At 51.7% G+C, this 17,591-nt stretch overlaps 9 protein-coding genes across 9 annotated transcripts; 1 reads left to right on the top strand and 8 right to left on the bottom strand.

The window, feature by feature from the left end:
• Positions 1-18: 18 nt before the first annotated feature.
• QC763_112520 (uncharacterized protein) lies at positions 19-1,532 on the bottom strand. The gene is made up of 3 exons (XM_062907837.1): positions 1,144-1,532; positions 641-1,082; positions 19-581 (listed from the first exon to the last, which is right to left on the bottom strand). The coding sequence occupies exons 1-3, from the start codon at positions 1,169-1,171 to the stop codon at positions 152-154; spliced, it is 900 nt and encodes a 299-aa protein (XP_062770818.1). The 5' UTR covers positions 1,172-1,532; the 3' UTR covers positions 19-151.
• Positions 1,533-2,543: 1,011 nt separating this feature from the next.
• Positions 2,544-2,907, bottom strand: QC763_112525 (uncharacterized protein; the record flags this gene model as incomplete). The annotated part of the gene is made up of 2 exons (XM_062907838.1): positions 2,544-2,813; positions 2,875-2,907. The coding sequence occupies 2 exons, from the start codon at positions 2,905-2,907 to the stop codon at positions 2,544-2,546; spliced, it is 303 nt and encodes a 100-aa protein (XP_062770819.1).
• Positions 2,908-3,568: 661 nt separating this feature from the next.
• QC763_112530 (uncharacterized protein) lies at positions 3,569-5,192 on the bottom strand. The gene is made up of 4 exons (XM_062907839.1): positions 4,294-5,192; positions 4,172-4,228; positions 3,998-4,113; positions 3,569-3,941 (listed from the first exon to the last, which is right to left on the bottom strand). The coding sequence occupies exons 1-4, from the start codon at positions 4,491-4,493 to the stop codon at positions 3,856-3,858; spliced, it is 459 nt and encodes a 152-aa protein (XP_062770820.1). The 5' UTR covers positions 4,494-5,192; the 3' UTR covers positions 3,569-3,855.
• Positions 5,193-5,463: 271 nt separating this feature from the next.
• QC763_112540 (uncharacterized protein) lies at positions 5,464-7,349 on the bottom strand (the record flags this gene model as incomplete). Its single annotated transcript, XM_062907840.1, has 3 exons — positions 5,464-5,701; positions 5,843-7,139; positions 7,196-7,349. The coding sequence occupies 3 exons, from the start codon at positions 7,347-7,349 to the stop codon at positions 5,533-5,535; spliced, it is 1,620 nt and encodes a 539-aa protein (XP_062770821.1). The 3' UTR covers positions 5,464-5,532.
• Positions 7,350-8,078: 729 nt separating this feature from the next.
• On the bottom strand, positions 8,079-9,598 carry CYT1 (cytochrome c1; the record flags this gene model as incomplete). Its single annotated transcript, XM_062907841.1, has 4 exons — positions 9,382-9,598; positions 9,051-9,202; positions 8,845-8,907; positions 8,079-8,757 (listed from the first exon to the last, which is right to left on the bottom strand). The coding sequence occupies exons 1-4, from the start codon at positions 9,454-9,456 to the stop codon at positions 8,079-8,081; spliced, it is 969 nt and encodes a 322-aa protein (XP_062770822.1). The 5' UTR covers positions 9,457-9,598.
• A 117-nt stretch (positions 9,599-9,715) lies between these two features.
• Positions 9,716-11,279, bottom strand: ARO3 (3-deoxy-7-phosphoheptulonate synthase; the record flags this gene model as incomplete). Its single annotated transcript, XM_062907842.1, has 4 exons — positions 9,716-10,136; positions 10,194-11,096; positions 11,155-11,212; positions 11,274-11,279. The coding sequence occupies 4 exons, from the start codon at positions 11,277-11,279 to the stop codon at positions 9,979-9,981; spliced, it is 1,125 nt and encodes a 374-aa protein (XP_062770823.1). The 3' UTR covers positions 9,716-9,978.
• Positions 11,280-11,630: 351 nt separating this feature from the next.
• cyp15 (Peptidyl-prolyl cis-trans isomerase cyp15) lies at positions 11,631-17,027 on the top strand. Its single transcript, XM_062907844.1, has 5 exons — positions 11,631-11,718; positions 11,917-12,997; positions 13,059-13,541; positions 13,609-15,275; positions 15,330-17,027. The coding sequence occupies exons 3-5, from the start codon at positions 13,463-13,465 to the stop codon at positions 15,465-15,467; spliced, it is 1,884 nt and encodes a 627-aa protein (XP_062770824.1). The 5' UTR covers positions 11,631-11,718; positions 11,917-12,997; positions 13,059-13,462; the 3' UTR covers positions 15,468-17,027.
• On the bottom strand, positions 11,949-13,195 carry QC763_112570 (uncharacterized protein; the record flags this gene model as incomplete). Its single annotated transcript, XM_062907843.1, has 5 exons — positions 12,901-13,195; positions 12,676-12,848; positions 12,407-12,620; positions 12,198-12,353; positions 11,949-12,120 (listed from the first exon to the last, which is right to left on the bottom strand). Exons 2-5 carry the CDS (start codon positions 12,839-12,841, stop codon positions 11,949-11,951), a joined length of 708 nt encoding a protein of 235 aa, XP_062770825.1. The 5' UTR covers positions 12,842-12,848; positions 12,901-13,195.
• QC763_112590 (uncharacterized protein) lies at positions 15,499-17,193 on the bottom strand (the record flags this gene model as incomplete). The annotated part of the gene is made up of 2 exons (XM_062907845.1): positions 15,499-16,674; positions 16,767-17,193. 2 exons carry the CDS (start codon positions 17,191-17,193, stop codon positions 15,554-15,556), a joined length of 1,548 nt encoding a protein of 515 aa, XP_062770826.1. The 3' UTR covers positions 15,499-15,553.
• Between the last annotated feature and the right edge of the window lie 398 nt (positions 17,194-17,591).

Below are 17,591 nucleotides of genomic sequence, written 5' to 3' on the forward strand. Positions count from 1 at the left end.
CATTACACGCCACGGCACTTTTCTCACTAGCGATCTGGCTTACAGCCCTTCACAGGTCTCTCCGTCATGAACCAGCTGCCATTTTATTTGAATAATTATATTATACTACATGGTCGTAACATCATAAGAGTCTCTCAAGTTCCACAGACGCTCAGCCGTTCAGAACAGTGCCTCCATTGCAGTGGATCGTCTGTCCACTGATGGCCGAACTATCGGTAGACGCGAGGAACACAACGCAGGTTGCGATCTCACTCGGTTGTGCGGGCCGACCCATTGGGCTGGTAAATTGCTTCTGCGCGTCATCGTTCATCGTCGACGGGATCAAGGGGGTCCACACGGGACCTGGCGCAACAGCATTCACCCGGATACCCTGGCCAACCTTCTGATTGCTCAATCCACGGGTAAAAGAAATGATGGCGCCTTTGGTCGATGTGTAATCCAACAAGTCAGGCCGGCCGATGTAGGCGTTGATGCTTGCATTGTTGATGATGGTGCTTCCAGGCTTCATGTGAGGCAGTGAATACTTGGCCAGGTAGAAGTAGGGGTGGATGTTGGTGTCGAAGGTATGGATCCATTGGTCCCTTGTGGCTCGCTGTCAGCCGTCTTTCCTCTTCATGTTATTTTTAACCGTCATACTCACTCGGACAAGTCCTTGATGTCAGGAACCATCATCTGATAGGCCGCATTGTTGAAAAGGATGTCGATCTGGCCATTGAATAGTTTGACGGCCTCATCGACCACCTTCTGGCAATTCTTGCGGTCCCGCAGATCGGTTGAAATGAGATGACATTGCTGACCGTACTGCTCAACACGTTTCTTGGTCTCTTGGGCATCATCCTCTTCCTCAGGCAGGTAGACAATCAGCGAGTTGGCACCCTCCATGGCAAACAGGATGGCAGTCGCACGGCCAATACCAGAATCACCACCTGTGATGATGGCATTCTTGCCCCTGAGCTTGCCGGCAGCTCTGTACTTTTGGTTCTTGCCATCGCTAGTTGGGATCTCATCGAACAGTGGTGTAGGATATGGCATTTTGGCCTCTTTTCCAGGGAAGTCCTGGTGCGTCACCGGGATCTCGTGCCCTGTCACTGTGTTAGTCCCGAGTGTTTTGATATAAGACAGCAGTGTGGCCGCTCGACTTACCACTCTGGAATTGTCCCTTGTCAGTCATTTTGAATGATTGGTCTTCGATCGATGCGAAATTGCTTCCTCGGGAAACAAGGATGTCTGAATGAATAGGAATCAACCAGGTCAAAAGAACAAAAAGGGTCTCTGAAATATTTGTATTAAATCGGACATCTGAAGGTGAGTTGCTACTGCAGGTACCCAGTCTATGACATAATTGGGGAGCTTCTGGAAGGTGTCCGCAATCACAATGACGACATGCAATGGGGTTGGAGCTTTTGCTCCCCCAACAGTCGGACACCCATTTACCTTTTCAGAGAAGAGACTGAAAACATTCGGCCGGTGTCAAATTCGACAACTGCATGCTCTTGGGTGGTCAGGCGTTCGTGAAATCCCATGGCTCTGATTGGACAGGCATCCTTCTTCAACAATAACCAACACCACCTTGGATATCTCATCAACTTCTGGGCTGGACAATATTTGACTCGGTACTCCAAGTATAAAAGGCCAGTTGCTTGTTAAAACTGCTCAAGCGTTGATGTTGCGCGACCACTCACCGGCAGTGACAAGCTCGATAGGAATGAGTCGAGCTCACGAGCTGGTGTCTCTCGGAAGCAATTTCATAACCCCAGGCCGGCGGTTTGCTCTAGTCTAGCCGAACGGTTTGGTCAACGGCGGTGGACCGTTGAGTCGTGACTCTTGTTTTGCAAGGCTAAGTTTAGATGGTTTGACTACTTCTAGGGCATCGTTGAATCCACGCTGTTGGGCAACATGGTATAATAACACAGCAAAATGTCAATGATCATGTTGTAAGTCCCTATCCATAGAAGAGGTCTTCTTGATGGACACTCATTTGAACTCGTTCTGCCGTGTCCTTCTTGTCGCTGTTGTGCAGCATGTTGTCTGATCTTGACCCTCGAGGGGTTCGGCTTTTTGTGCTTCAAATTACATTCCTCGCACTTGTCTATATTTTCGTTTCTCTTCGAATTCTCGTTAAATATTTGACTATCAAGAAGATATCACTAGACGATTGGTTGGTATTTGCGGCTGTGGTACGTCGATAAGTGCCAAACCACCACCCACTCTTGACGAAGTGATAACAGTTATTTTCTGTAGATTGTTTACACCACCCATACAACCATCACCGTATGGGGCATCGTTAACGCAAGCGAGGAAGGAGTTAAGGACTTCGTCAGGGGCGAAAACATTGCTCTACACTCCTGGTTCCTCAATGAAGCTCTCTACGCGCCGTTGTCAGCGCTCATTCGAAGTTCAATCGCCGTCTTGCTGCTTCGCATAGCCACCGACAAAATCCACAGAAACATAATATACGTAAACCTGGCCTTTACTTGGACCATTACCGCCATCTACTTCTTCATCGTTATCTTCCAATGCTCACCCTCTTCATATTTCTATGATCAAGTCCTGGATCCATCCGGCGGGAGCTGGTAAGTCACAAATTCTATCAAACAAACCATGTACTCCTGTAGTCTCACAAAAAGGGGTTGCCAAGCATCGACAAAAACGTCGTCCCGCGCGTGACCATCGCCCACAGCATCGTCAACGCCGTAACCGACTTCATTCTGGCCTTCCTTCCCATTGCCATCCTTTGGAATGTCAAACTCAACAAGCGTACCAAGGTTGGAGTGGCAACTCTTCTCGGAATGGGCGTACTCGCGGGGATATGTCTGATAGTCCGTATCCCCTACGTCAAGTTCATACCCGTTTCCGATCCTGAGTTTCTCGAACAAACAAAGTAAGCTTCAAGTTCTCCCTCGCCATCTTTACAAACAAGTCTGACACCAGCGCAGTGGTACCGCCTTCTGGAGCGTAATGGAAACTTCTCTCGGTATCATCGCCAGCTGCGCAGCCACGCTTCGCCCTCTTATGTGCGGATTTGGACCAAGGCGAACCCCCTGGCGCCAGGGCAGCCACCACAATAAACCCATGTCCCGATCTCGATCCAAGAAAGACAGAGCTTCCAGCGCAGCAAACTCCAGGCCCCAAAATCGCGCCAGCATAATTACGCTAGTCCAGTGCCAGAATCTCCGAGAGACAAAGGACGACTACCCCCTCCCGTACCAATCCATCTCCCTGAATGATATCTACAGTCCAGTACATTTGCCTCACGACGCACAAATTCGTGAGACCGACTCTCCCGACTTTGAACTGGCCATGCAAATGCCTGATCCCGACCCTAACCCCATGCGGTACTCGAGCCATCATGAGCATCGATATCCACATCATTACGAATCGAGGGGTCCGGGAAGGCTTTGGGACAGGAAGCGGACAATAAGTGCAACCTCGATGTACTCTCCAATGTCAGGTGGTGTCAGAATCAAAACTAGTATTGAGATCACGAGAGAGACTCATTCGCCCGAAGGAAGGGAAACGCCTCAGGACTCCCTCAACTTCCCAATTTACGGTGAGCAGGTGGTCACGATCAACGGCCCAAAAGGGCCGCGTAGATGTAGGTCTGCTCAGTGAAGTTGTGGTGAGAGGTATCATTGTATACGGGGTGTACCTATTTTTGGAGAATGACAACATATATTTCTCCGCGAAAGTGTTAAAATCGTACCATCTCGCTAGCAGTGGCAGGAAATAGTGAAAAGAAAAAGTAAGAACGAAGGAAATTGACGTAAAAACCACAATCAAGTGCAGATTTTACCAACATAGCATGCCGATATGTAGTTATATCAGAAGTCAGGCAAAAGATGCAACGCTCCCCGGTCAAGAATCTGGCGCCGGCTCCCATGTCTTGTTCCCGAGGAAACTGTAACAGCCAACAGCCCCATTCGAGTCATAGAGTGTGGTGTCTGGAATCTTTTGTTAGTAAAGTCAACTGGCGTCACTTGTGACAGAAGACGCTTACTCAAGTCGAGCGTTGAGTTAGTGTGCCCGCCGTTCATATCCCAGCACAAACAACTCAAATGCAGCGACTTGTCATGAATAAAGGTACAGTTCTCGCATGATCCGGAGTAGTTCCCACTGTCCTCGAGTTAGGGAGACTGCTTTCTTGGAGGGGACCAAGAGACGTTTCACTCACTTCTCATATACTACAAGCTGTCCAGCATTGTTTCCCGCGCAATGATCCAAGTCCAGCCTGACGTGACGTGTTATCAGTATGCCTCTCTTTTGGAGCCACCAGAGAGAGGGACGAGCACTCACATGCTGTAATTGAATCCGTAAATATCAACATCGTCGTTGAGACAATAGACACCAATCCAGTGATGTTTGTCGGTCAGGTTGGCGCCTGCATAGGCGCAGTCATGGGTGAAGCCACCTTCGCCCGAGGTCAACAAGGGGAACACGAGGCCCAGAAGAAGAACGGTGGCGGTCAAAACGGGACACGCGGAGAAGGTGCCCATGTTGTCAGATGCTGAGGCCGCTCCGGTGCTTTTGAACCTCTGACGACGCGATGGTATAAGTCGAGGTGGGTTGGCAGAGCTCTGCGGGAGCTTGGGGGCCACTCGCTCTGGTGACGGCAAGTGTAAACAATGAGGAGGTAGATGAGAGCAAAAGGGCAGATACTAGTACGAGAAATATCTTGAAATAGCCACGGTGTCGAAACTAAAATGCCTGGCCGGCCCCAACGAAACCACCTACTCGGATAAATCAAGGAAGGTGGAGACTTACAAAGTGGTGGGCAGCATGGTTCATGATCGAAAATGGAAAGAGCAACTCCCCCAGGGACAGGCACTCTACACAAGCTCAATATCCACCCACGTCACGACCCAGGGAGCTGAGATTAGCTGGGCCAGCTCGGTGTTACGGAAAAGCCCGCAAACATACTAGATCAAACACAGGACCGGAAGCCATGGACCTTCTTTGACCTCATGCTTCCAAGTTCCTACTGCAGTCGTCAACAAACCATCTCTCGTCCTTCATCCCGCTCCTTCCCAGATCATCGTTACGGACGAATACTCCGGCCCGGACCTCTTGATAACCGAAGACTACCTGCAAGAGCTCTGAAGCAAGCCAAGTGCTTTCCTGATTTGGCCGACCAGGGGTCCTGCCATCGACGGTCTTTGTCCCCAATGTCTCTCAAAGGTTTCTGTGGGATATTGATAGGTAGGCAAAGCTGACCAAGAGGCTGAGAGCCTCACTTCCACTGCAGCATTCAGGGTCTTCCACGAGACATTCTTGACATCTGCAACACCGCTGGAGCAGCACAGCAGAAAAGCCGAGCCCGTTTGCTGCACGTTGTACCGACTTCTTGCACTACACATGATCTGCATGGATATCGGCGTGATGTCCATATTTGTGAAATCGATTGTTTTCATACTTCATAATTTACGAGTATGAAATATTTATCTAGAATAGGAAGAGTACGGCCTGAGGATCAACATGGTACATTACATGAGGGCTTGATGTACTATATCAAAATGTATAAGCTACGTATCTTGTTCATGAAGGTGCCTGCTGCATAGCTCCTGCTGAAGATTCCGAGTTCAGTATCACCAGACTCCCATTATCATTATACCCAACCCGGCCCTCGTCCACTGCTCTTCGCAACTCCTCACGAAGAGGCTCTCGATCACCCGTTACCGGGTCCCATTCCCATCCTTCCCGCATCCTGCAACCAAGCTCAAGTCAGCAAAACTGTTCAGGTCGGGCCTCACTAGGGAATTGCCCTCTTTCCTACCCGTGTGTGACACAGAACCCCCAGGTCACAAATAACACAGGAAAACAAGAGAAGGAATAAAGTATAACGTACCACATCCATCTCAAACAAGCTCTCAGCTCCTTATCCTTGGGTAGCACCCTCATCCACTCCGGCTGGAACCCTTCCCCTCGTCCCCCCTTCCCAGTCCAATCGTCTGCCCGACCGAGTAGCTCATCCCTACAAAATATCCTCCACGAGTCCAACGTATACGCACCCTGCGTCAAATGCCCAATCTCCCAAGCCTGCCCTATCGCCCGTTCCCTTCTATCCTTTACCATATCCATCACATCAAGCCCCCCTCCACCATCCCCATTAAAATTACCATTGTCAAATTCCTCGGCTCCAAAAACCTCCCCAGCTGTCACATTCTTACCATCCTCGACCGAAGGATAGTTCCTCACCCCATACCTTCTCTCCCTTACCGGCGGGTTCTCCACAAACCCCCTTGCATACTTTTGTATGATGGCATACCTGTGCTCCGACAACCCCAGCGGCTTGATCAACTCCACCACCTCATTCTTATTCTTCTCCTTTGCCAACTCTTCCGGCGTCGGAAACCGTCTGACCAACTCCCAATACACGGGGATGGCGATCCTCCCAGCGGTTTTGATCAAAAAAGTCACGGCGACCAACAGGTGAAAAGAGGAGTGTGCTAGCTCTTCCTGAATGAGACCAAACTTTGGGGCGCCCAACGGTGGGATTGGGAGGCTGGATACCACGCCGGGAGGCGGTTTTCGAAGGGGCCGGTTTGGAGTTGGGGGGCGGTTGATGAGCGGTGTTTCTTGTTGATGAACTTCTTGTCTTTCTTGGACAAGCTCTTGTGACGGTGGTGGACTTGTGCTAAAAAAGGGGGAGGTTTTAGTTCTGCTCGTTGCCTTGATGGCTTGTTCGGTTCGGGTGTGCGCGCGGTGGCGAGGTGATGATGGGTTGGAATGGATGGGTTTGGAATCGGTGTGAGGTAAACCAGGTCTATGGCCTGGAACAGGGCCGTGGGAGGGAAGAGGAGGATAGAGTTGCGGGTGGACTTCACGATGATGGGGAAGGTTGTTACCTAAGTCGATGCCTGGAATTGTCGGGAACGGCACGGGCGTCTGGCGAGCCATAGCCGGCGCCTCTTGCTTCAAGTTTTTGCTTGGGAATGAGGGGATAGGGACAGTTGTTTCTTTAGACGCTGAGACAGCTTGACAGTCTGAGGAGGAAGGCATAGCTGTTTTGGAGCTGATCCCAAGATCTTTTTGGAGTTCTTGAACGATTTTGTCGAACCGTTCAAAAGGGGCCGATAGCTCCTCACGCAACTTATTCGCTAGCTCGTCGAACTTGACAAACGCCTGGAAAGATGATGCCGGGGCTGGGACTGGCTGAAGTTAGTATGTTTGCTACTCGATGCATTTGATGTAAACTTACCCGAAGAGCTAACCGCGCCATTCATATCCTCGTCACCATCCCAAAAGTGAGAGGTATGCTTTGACGATTGTTTGGCCTTGTTGATTTCCTTCTTCTGCTGCACATTGGCATCTGAATACTGAGGTGCCATTGTTGTCTCTTTATTGCCACGCATCAAAGTAGTATTCTGCTGCTTCTTGACGGCGTTAGAGGGGGCTTGTCCCAAGGCAAAAGCTTGCTGCCGAGATCCTTGAGACTGGTCGGTATGAAAGACTAAACCCGAAAGCACCTCGTCTGCTATGACAAGTGGCTTGGTGAGTGCAGCAGTTGATTATTATTGATTGGGATTTTTCTGGCTGTGGTGACTTGAGGATCCGTTTTGGAACAATGCCCAGCGTAGGTATACCAGTCAGTATTAGGTGGGCAGTAAGAGGGAATAATTGGTGGATAGAAACAGATCGAGTGTTGATTCTCGTCACGTAAAAGAACCTACATAAACAAACAAAGTGAGGTCGCCGGTCACAAGAGGGTTCGCCGAGCCAACTTGATTAGTGTCGTCGATGCGGGTCTACGTGGGGAGGTGGTATCACTTTATCTTGGTGCATCATCTCAACCGTCAACATGGGTTAAACCACCAGAAAAACATATTTCCTGTCATCATCAACCATTTTGGTACTGCCAAACTCTAGACCACAATGCTGAACGACAAGGAAAGTCTAGCTGTATTGAGACCGAGACATTTGATTTACACACCATCACACTTCCCCGCTGCTCCATCTTCCTCTGAGGCCTTTTCCTTCCCTTCCTTTTCGTCTACGCGATACATAGGGATCTGGGAGACCGTAGCAGTATATGATACAAACAATAGAGGCAAAGCTTCATTCTCCTGTAGCCTCGCTTGAATTTAGCGGCGGATGTTGGTCTTGCCCTCCTTGGGAGGATCGTAGACAATCTTTCTCGACTTGAGCCAGGCCCACTTGTACCGCTTAACCCAGACGCTCATGGCGAACAGAACAGATGTGATCGCCAGAACCTTCATACCCATGCGCTTGCGGTCATCCATCTCGGGCTCAGCAGCCCAGTTGAGGAACTCGGTAACGTCCTTGGCCATCTGGGAAGTTGTCGCAGGGGTTTCGTCCTCATACTCGACCAAGCCATCGTACAAGACACGAGCCATGGCAATACCGGTACCGGGGAAGTAGGGGTTGAAGTTGAGACCAGCGCCGACCTGGGCGCCGGCAGGGGGCTCATCGGGGTAGCCGGTGAGGAGGTTGAAGATGTAGTCGCAGCCACCGTGGCGGGCCTTGACCATCAAGCTGAGATCGGGAGGAAGGGCACCGTTGTTGGCGAAACGGGCAGCCTCATCGTTGGGGTAAGGAGAGGGGAGGTAGTCGGACAGCTTGCCGGGGCGCTTCTCGATCTCACCCTGGTCGTTGGGCTCGGTGTCGTACTCGTTCTCCTCAGCCAACGCCTTGGCCTCGTCAACGGTCAGGATGGTGCCGACCAGGGAGCGGTAGGGCACTCTGCTGAGAGAGTGGCACGAGGCGCAGACCTCGCGGTAGACCTGGAAACCTCTCCGGAGACTGTGTGCGAGCAAGACATCCCATGTAAGCCATCCTGTCGGAGCTAGTAGGGACAGGGGGTGGACGGTGGGGGGTTGGAGAGCTTACGCTTGGTGGTCAAAGGTCTTGAACCATTGGTTGTGAACCCAGGGGTACTTGGTGGGATGGAGACTATGTCGCCAGTAAGCTTCGCGATCTTGTATCCCAACTCGTGGTGCCGTAATGTCCAAGCCGGTCGAATATGCCTCAAACATGAGACGAATAACCTCGGCCCCCACGGCAACACGGGTTGGCCCCTCCGATCAACCACTCACCCTTCCTCAGCAGGCGTCATGGCATGAGAGTTGCCATAGAGATGGTAATACCAGCCAACAGAGCCGGCAGCAACGGCGGTGGCAGCGGCGGCGGCGATGTTCAAGCGGAGCGGCGACTCGGCAGTCGATCCGGAGCTCGAGGAAGCGGTGCGCTGGGAGGACGAATACGATTAGCTTCCAGCGGGCCACATAACAGCTTCGTCCTCGTCCGGGTCGATGGCCGGAGCTTCCCTCGTCGGGACAATTGGAGGAGGCGGCGGTTCGGCGGGCGATGTCGTCGGTGCCATGTCATACCACCACGGGGCCTGGCACTTGTCTTGGGCAAACATACCTTGGTAATCTGCACGGCGCCATTTCTCGCGCTGGCGAAGGCGCGCATCGGGCGCACACAGGACCTCGCAAGCATGGTGGGCACACCTTGCGGAGCTTAGGGGGGTATCGTGGGTGATCTGACAAGGCAATTGGCCTGCCAATGTCGGTGTTTTGAGGTTGGTGGCTCGGGCTGGTGATGGTCGACGCAGTCAGGATTCTCAAATTCGGGATTCTTAGGAACTCTGGCTGTCTGATTGGCCGGCCAATCACAGCTGTGCTGACGGCCTATCAATTTTTCCGCCAGCCTTTCCCTCGCCCGGCTGCGGGTGCTATGGGCTTGGCTTGTGCAATTCAGTCCCCAAGCTCCCACTCCGTACCCACCGTCTTTCCTGGATGGGGCTTCAAACATCAAACATCAGACATCAACGTCAGAGGTCATGACTTGGACAGAGAATATCCGTACCGATACCGCCGCATTCATCATTCACACCCAGGATATCACTAAACACAACTACTTTTCCTGTACACTTGAAACGCCAAAAACGCCCCGTATCAAAAACCAACGCCTTTTCCTTGTATACAAAGCTCCATTTTAAACCCCTCAACCGCTCTCAGCTTAGGCGCTCTTCTGGCTGAGAACCTCTCTCCGCTTCTTTACCGCATTGGCAAGCACATCGAGAACAGAGACAGTTTCCTCCCAACCAATGCAGGCATCGGTAATGCTCACGCCATACTTGAGGCCCTCCTTGCCCTCTTTGGGCACCTTCTGGTTACCTATCTAAGTGTTAGCAACTCGCAAAATCAACGTCAACTATTCATGGGATAACTCACCCTCGCCAATGTTGCTCTCAATCATGACACCCATAACACCCTCCTCGCCCTTCTCAATCTGCTCAGCCAGCGTGGCAGCAACCAAGGGCTGGTTATTGTGGTTCTTGAGGGAGTTGCCATGGCTGCAGTCCACCATCAACCGCTGACGAAGACCGGCCTTCTCGAGAGCCGCCTTGGCTTCAGCAATGCTCTTGGCATCGTAGTTGGTACCCTTGGTGCCACCACGGAGGATAACAAAGCAATCCTCGTTGCCGACGGTGCCGACAATGGCCACGACACCGGGCTTTGTCACAGAGAGGAAGTGATGGGGGTGTTTGACGGCCCCAATCGCGTCAACCGCAACACCCAAGCTTCCATCGGTGCCGTTCTTGAAGCCGACAGGGAAACTGAGACCGCTAGCCAGTTCGCGATGAAGCTGGCTTTCAGTTGTGCGGGCGCCAACAGCACCAACGCTCAAGAGATCGGCCAAAAACTGCGGGCTAATAGTATCGAGCATCTCGCTGGCAAGGGGCATGCCCTTGGTAGTGAGGTCAACAAAGAGCTGTCTGCTCAGACGAAGACCCTTGTTGATCTTGAAGCTGTTGTCGATATCGGGGTCGTTGATGAGGCCCTTCCATCCCACAGTAGTGCGTGGCTTTTCGAGGTAGGACCGCATAACAATCAACAACTCGTCCTTGTGCTTCTCCTTCTCCTTGAGCAGCATGTCGCAGTACTCAAGCGCCGCCTTTGGGTCATGGATAGAGCAGGGTCCAATGACGACCAGAAGCCTCTTCTTCTCATCGGTGTTGTTGACAATGGCAACAGCCTCCTCACGGCCCTCCAAAACGGTGCGCTTAGACTCGACAGTCTGGGGAATTTCGTGTTGGAGCAAGTTGGGTGGTGTCAACGGGTTGTAGCCGCGAACTGAACGAGGTCAGCGTTTGCTGGACATATGCGACGTTTCAGTCTTGGGCTCACGTACTCCTCCAGTCTTCGCTCTCGGCCTTGTTGCCAACATTCTTATTCTCAATGTAGAAACCCTACGCAACAATGTGAGTCAGCGTAGTCCTGTTGTTTCTCGGCGCTGTGGCCTGAACATACCGACATGATGGATGACTGCGCTTTGTGTCTGTCTCTCAAATGGTCCGGTTCAATTGGTGAGAAAAAAAGGGTGAAACTTGACACAGGCTAGAAGATATTTTGCAGAGGAAAGATTGTCTTGCAGAGCAAAGGGTGCATGAATCTTTTTTTCGCCGGTGGCGGTCAAAGAGCTCAAGGTCAATTCAACTACTCCCCTCCCATAGAGTTTTGAGAGGGGCAAACCCCAATGAGTCAAAGTGGGGCAATGTGCCATGTACCGTTTTCTGACTTACAAGCCATCAGAAGAGACTCGGCTTATCCTAGCATCGCTTTTGCATTCGGCAAAGAACTACGTCAAAGACACTGGGCCCTGAGCTGGCTTTGGTTCACCCAAAGGTTTCTGACACGCGAGTGTGAGGCACAGAGCCATCAACAATGGGAGAACCAGAGAACAGCAGGGCGAAATGTGTGTAATTCACCTCCAGGCATTGGTCCTTCAGAGGTCTCGAAAGGGTGGTTCGACATGAACCCCACCCACATCGCTTCCAAGGTCTTGAACTGCAGGCAGGCAGGAGCTCGAAGCAGGTCCCACTCGCCGACGTCGGACCTAGAATTCTATCGTCTTGCTGGGAACATCCCGCCCAACGACATGCTAACTGTACAGGTACGGATGCCCCGACTTCCGAGCTCACCATCTCAATCCGTCTTGATGGGATGAAGAGCTTCCTTATTGAACTGTTCAATACCGTTAATCTTACCGTACAGCCACTTTAGAGCCAGTGTGCTCGTCGTCATGAGCCCGGCTGAGACTGAAAAGAGAATCATTCTCTGCCAAGTTTTGAGCAGCTCAAACATGGGATACGGGTACCTGCACGACATGGTCAGACAAGAGCAACACAGAAGTCATTGCAACAAGGCTTTGCCTGTGTCTGCAGAGTTACCTACCATCCGTTTTGCTCAAAGCAATATTCAACCCACCCACAGTATAGAAATGCCAAGCAGGTACTGAGAGCCAGAGCACTGTAAACTCTGATGGTCCAAGGAGGACTGAGTAGTATCAGATCCATCGTTAACATGACGGCTGGCATCGCATGAAATCCACTGTGAAAGTTGGAGCTAGATTGGACATTTCAATGGGTCGTGGGCACTCTCACAAATCTGGGAGGAATAGAAGTGCGAACTCTGGTGGGAAAAGGAGGGACTTGTCAATGGCACTTATGCTCCAGTACAGAATGCTGATCAGAACTTCCAAGGGTGTTGAACACACTGAGAGAACATTTTTGATGCCAAAGAGCCGAGGGCTCAGAGTGAGATCGGCCAACAGGCCAAAGGCAAACGTTGCCGTCGCTAAAGCGAGCCCATTGATGGCTGTTCCCCTTGTCAGTCTTTTCCCTTTTCATCCTCTTGTGTGGAACGTAATGTACTGAGAAGTTGAAGTCACCGCCAAACCCGAAGTGAATTTCGGTTGGGAACTGCTGAAGGTACCAAAAGCTGCATGAGTATGACAAAAGACCGATGGCATGTACGAGGGCTGAGAAGCTCCCTGGAGGCGAGGAGAGCCGCTGTAAAGGGTGGGGTTGGTTTGCCATTCCGTACCTATTTCGAGCGGGTGAGCAAGATGCACGGTTGAAATTAAATGCCCTCTGATCTCGGTATTCCTTATGAGGCCTCTTCCTTATATTTATCGAAATGTGGATCAAAGCAAGAAAGAGGTTGTCAAAGAGTGTGTGATGGACCCTCTCTACGTCATCGATTTCGATCAGAAAAGACCCAGGGTGATAGGCAAACGGAAGGTTACTCGCAAAGGAGTGGTAGTAAAACAGATTCAACTGCCAGCTACCGAACGAAAGTGTGCAACGATATAACGGATGAATACAAGCAGAGCAGATGCCATGAACCATAGGGTCAACGTTCACAAGTCATAGTGCACCTCATGTCCGCGGTTATCGGCCATGACCTTCAGCAAGTCAGGGGTGCCCTTTGCGTTGTGAGCTTCCCCACGGCTTCCAACGCCTCTAGCGCCTTGGCACAACCCCCCCACCTCCATCGCCTGGCGGGACGAAGCGATGCCCGATTTGGATGCGCGTTCGACGCAAGTGTTCGCGTTCTCCAGCAATTGTTAACTACCATACTGGCTTGGCCATATCATCGTCATCACCATCGCCATCAGACGTAACCCCTGGGGAGGAACCCTCATACGACATTCCAACATGGCGGACAACACCAACGATGAGGACTTGAAGTCCAACAAGCGCAGCCATGCAGAATTCACAGAAAATGATGGTTCCGGTGAGTGTTGCCCTATTTATTTTCCACAGCCACTGCTTCCTTTGCGCTTGCTAACAGCGTCTTTCAGATAGCTCTTCAGACGATGACATGGGACCGCAGTTGCCGTCCGCCTCAGCGCCCAAAAAGAAGCGCCGTGTTCTGCCATACGAAAAGCTCTACATCTCAGCCCTCCCCAAGTCGACCCGTTACTCCAAGTCCCTGATGCACAAAGAGCAGTTGGCACATCTCACCATGACACCTCTGACTGAGTTCCTCATAACATCGTCTTTGGATGGCGTAGTCAAGTTCTGGAAGAAGGTCGCCGACGGCATCGAGTTCGTGAAGGAGTTCAAGGCCCACCAGGGGGAGATCCGCTCTGTTTCGACCAGCGCAGATGGGAGGAGTTTTGCAACTGCCGGCCCTGACAAGACGGTGAAGCTGTTCGATGTCATGACATTTGATCTGTTAGCTGTTATCCAGCTAGAGTATGTGCCGCGGTGTGTATGCTGGGTTCACAAGAAAGGTGCTTCTCTTCCTCTGCTAGCCATATCCGATGATAGCCAAAAGCCTGGCATCCACATCTACGACGGACGGGGTGAAAACCTGACACCTATTCATACCATCACCGGTCTTCACCGCAGCCCCGTCTCCCTGATGGCTTTCAACGACCATTACGACTGCGTAATATCGGCCGATGAGGGAGGCATGATTGAATACTGGCAGCCCGGAGGATCTTATCAGAAGCCTGACAACGTCTTTGAGTACAAGAGCTCAACGAATCTGTTTGACTTCAAGAAAGCAAAATCCATACCGACCTCGCTCACGCTATCGCCAGATGGGAGTCGCTTCGCCACAATATCCTTCCCTGACAGGAAAATCCGCCTCTTCGACTTTGCCTCAGCCAAGCTTCAACGCACCTATGATGAGTCCCTTCAGGTCATTGAGGAAATGCAACAAGCTGGAACAGCGATACAGAAACTTGATCCAGTCGAGTTTGGTCGCCGGTTAGCAACGGAACGGGAAATCGAATCCCCAGTTCTCCGCGACAAATTCAACCTCATCTTCGATGAATCTGGTCACTTTCTCCTCTATGGCTCTTACCTGGGTGTCAAGGTGCTCAACACATTCACAAATAAAGTGATAAAAGTGTACGGCCGGGAGGAACATTATCGTCCACTAGCACTGGCCCTCTACCAGGGTCAGCCTCAGAAGAAGGGGGTCACTACGGTAGCCATGGCGGCATCCAGCAACCCGCTTCTTCAAGAATCCGAAACAAGGGATCCCATATTGATCACCACGGGCGTGGGCAAGGTCCGGTTTTACATGTTCACCAATGACGAGGAATTCTCCAAGTCAACCAGAGATGTTCAAAACGAGAAACCCACGATTCTAGGGGCAAAGAAGACGGAGCAAAAGAAGGTCGCCGAGACGGGCACATCGGCGGTCATCCACACCACATACGGTGATATTCATATTCGACTCTTCCCGGATGCAGCTCCCAAGGCCGTGGAGAACTTCGTGACGCATTCAAAACGCGGCTACTACAACAACACCATCTTCCATCGTGTGATTCGTAAGTTTATGATTCAGGGTGGTGACCCTCTGGGAGATGGAACCGGTGGTGAAAGTATCTGGGGAAGAGAGTTCGAGGATGAATTTAGCACATTGAAACACGATAAGCCATACACGGTTAGTATGGCGAATGCTGGCCCCAATACCAACGGGAGCCAGTTCTTTATCACCACTGAGAAAACAGTATGTTGTAATGCAACCCCTTTCTTTGGGTATATTGGTACTGACTGAAGACAGCCATGGCTTGATAACAAGCACACGATATTTGGACGCGCCGTTCAAGGTCTTGATGTCATCCACAGGATCGAAAATGTCAAGACCTACAAAGAGAAACCAGCGGAGGACATCAAGATTATCAATATTGACATTTCGTAGCACCATGGGCAGGAATGAGCCAGCGGCTGAATGAATGTGAATTGCCGATCGGCCCATGATGAGCGGCACCTTTTGTATTCACCTGCCTAGAGCGATGTTTTGACATCACCGCCGTAGCTTATCTTTCTGAGCATGCTCCTGTTAAGCTCACCCACCGTTTGCACCCCGAGCAGTCCCATAGATTGGTCCACGTCAGCCAAAAGCGAAGCCAGCACATGCTTGGCTCCCTCTGTCCCTGCAATTCCAAGACCATATATCACCGGTCTGCCAACCAGGACCGCCTTTGCCCCCAAGGCCAGTGCTTTCAGAACATCCACCCCTGTACGGATTCCAGAGTCGAACATGACAGTCAAGCGGTCCCCAACGGCGTCTACAATTTCTGGGAGCATCTCCAAACTAGGCACCGCCCCATCCAGCTGCCTCCCTCCGTGATTGCTCACGATAATCCCGTCAACTCCACTTCTCGCCGCCAACACTGCATCCTCCACGCTCAGCACCCCCTTGAGCACAATCGGCCTGTCCCCCCACAATTTTCTCAAGGTGGCAAGGTCCTCCCACTTGTGCGCGTGCCCCGAGAAGACCTCCCCGACCCAATACCGGCTCGCAGCAATGATGTTGTCCTCCACCTGGGCCTCGTTTTCGCCGGTGCTAAACTTGTCAGAAAACTTCTGCCGAAACACCGAGTCACTGAATCCGAGGGCATTGCCCTCCCCGACGGCAAAGGGGAGGAACCCTGTGTCGAGGTCGAGGGGCCGCCAGGCCATGGTGAAGGTGTCCAGTGTTACGACCAAGACCTCACAGCCAGCTACCCGGGCTCGGGAGAGCAAAGAGGCGGTGATGTCATCGTCAACAGGCCAGTAGAGTTGGAACCACCTGGACGGCTTGGGATCAGGGACTAGGGTGGAAGCGGACGAGGTTGGCGGTCTGGCTGGTCCTGGGTCTTTTCCTTCTGCTGATGCTGATGCTGATATTGTCGTTGCGGGATCATCCGTCGGCGCCGGTGGGGCGGGCTCTTCTGTTTCTGGTGAGGGCGGGCTGGGGCCTCCTGTGTCCTCTAGAGCCGCGACGATCTCCTCTAGGGGGGTGCTGGATGCGGTGCTGTAGATGAATGGGATGTTGAGGGCGGCGCAGGCTTTGGCGACGCCGGTTTCTGCGTCGGGGTGGTAGGCTGATTGCACGCCGATGGGGGCCATGAGGATGGGGGAGTCTGGTGTCTTTTGTTAGCTGATGTTGTTTTTCTTCTGCCTTGGTCTCATGAAAATCACATCGCTGTGGTGTGTGAAGAATGAGAATACATACCATATGTCTTGCCAAACAGTTTCACACTTAGATTGCGAGGCAGTGTGTCTCTCAACATACGGGGTATGACCTTCCACTGCCGGAAAGCCAGCCGGTTGGCGTGCATCGTCGCTTGCTCGCCTGCCCCTCCGAACACATAGTTGAATCCCTGGGGGCTCATCGCCTCCCGGGCTTGCTGTTCAAGTTTGTTGGGATCGGTGGTGGTGACGGGCTTCTTCCCCGCCGTGAGGGCTTGAAAGTAAATGTCGATTTGGTACTGGCCATAGGGGATCTTGTTGCTGTTGCTGGCGACGACAGTCGTGGTGGTGTTGTCGTTGTCAGTAGGGGCGGTGGAGCGTGGTGTCTTCTCATCTCTTATGTTAGCATTCAGGTTGTTTAAGTTGGGTCTGTCGGCTTCGTCGCCGTTGCTAGATCTGGGACGGTTCATCTTGAATTGGGGCTGCAAAAACAAATTTGGGTATCACGAGTGCGCTTTTCAGTGTAAATGAACGGAGACATGAAGAGTAGAAAATGAAGCCGCCTTGACTTCCCCGCACAGCTAGCTACCCACTCGCTATTCTTTGAGATGCCAATGCCAATGGCGGTAAATTGTGGGGGCATTTGGAGTAGGATCAACATAGTCTACGGTGTCATACTCACACATCCAGAACTAATTCAGCATTAGTTTGCCACATCCAGAAGAAATTGTCCTGATCGTTTTATTGTTATCATCGCTGCCCCTTTCGCAAGCGGTGTGAGAACGTCTGCTCTCTACCTGGGAATCAAAACGAACCAAAACGCCAACCAGATGCTTCCAACCCACACATTGCATTACCTCTTACATCA

This window comes from Podospora pseudopauciseta, chromosome 1, assembly GCF_035222475.1.
Source record: "Podospora pseudopauciseta strain CBS 411.78 chromosome 1, whole genome shotgun sequence".
NCBI classification, from domain to species: Eukaryota; Fungi; Ascomycota; class Sordariomycetes; order Sordariales; family Podosporaceae; genus Podospora; species Podospora pseudopauciseta.

What these genes read in the sequence shown, in the direction of transcription:
- QC763_112520 (XM_062907837.1), bottom strand. Translation starts at nt 1,171, where the DNA reads ATGACTGACAAGGGACAATTCCAGAGTG. An exon ending in CAAGGGACAATTCCAGAGTG is followed by an intron (nt 1,083 to 1,143) that starts GTAAGTCGAGCG and finishes ACACAGTGACAG; the next exon opens with GGCACGAGATCCCGGTGACG. An exon ending in GACATCAAGGACTTGTCCGA is followed by an intron (nt 582 to 640) that starts GTGAGTATGACG and finishes GCGAGCCACAAG; the next exon opens with GGACCAATGGATCCATACCT.
- QC763_112530 (XM_062907839.1), bottom strand. Translation starts at nt 4,493, where the DNA reads ATGGGCACCTTCTCCGCGTGTCCCGTTTTGACCGCCACCGTTCTTCTT. An exon ending in TACGGATTCAATTACAGCAT is followed by an intron (nt 4,229 to 4,293) that starts GTGAGTGCTCGT and finishes ACGTCACGTCAG; the next exon opens with GCTGGACTTGGATCATTGCG. An exon ending in TAACTCAACGCTCGACTTGA is followed by an intron (nt 3,942 to 3,997) that starts GTAAGCGTCTTC and finishes AAAAGATTCCAG; the next exon opens with ACACCACACTCTATGACTCG.
- cyp15 (XM_062907844.1), top strand. Translation starts at nt 13,463, where the DNA reads ATGGCGGACAACACCAACGATGAGGACTTGAAGTCCAACAAGCGCAGC. An exon ending in CACAGAAAATGATGGTTCCG is followed by an intron (nt 13,542 to 13,608) that starts GTGAGTGTTGCC and finishes AGCGTCTTTCAG; the next exon opens with ATAGCTCTTCAGACGATGAC. An exon ending in TTATCACCACTGAGAAAACA is followed by an intron (nt 15,276 to 15,329) that starts GTATGTTGTAAT and finishes GACTGAAGACAG; the next exon opens with CCATGGCTTGATAACAAGCA.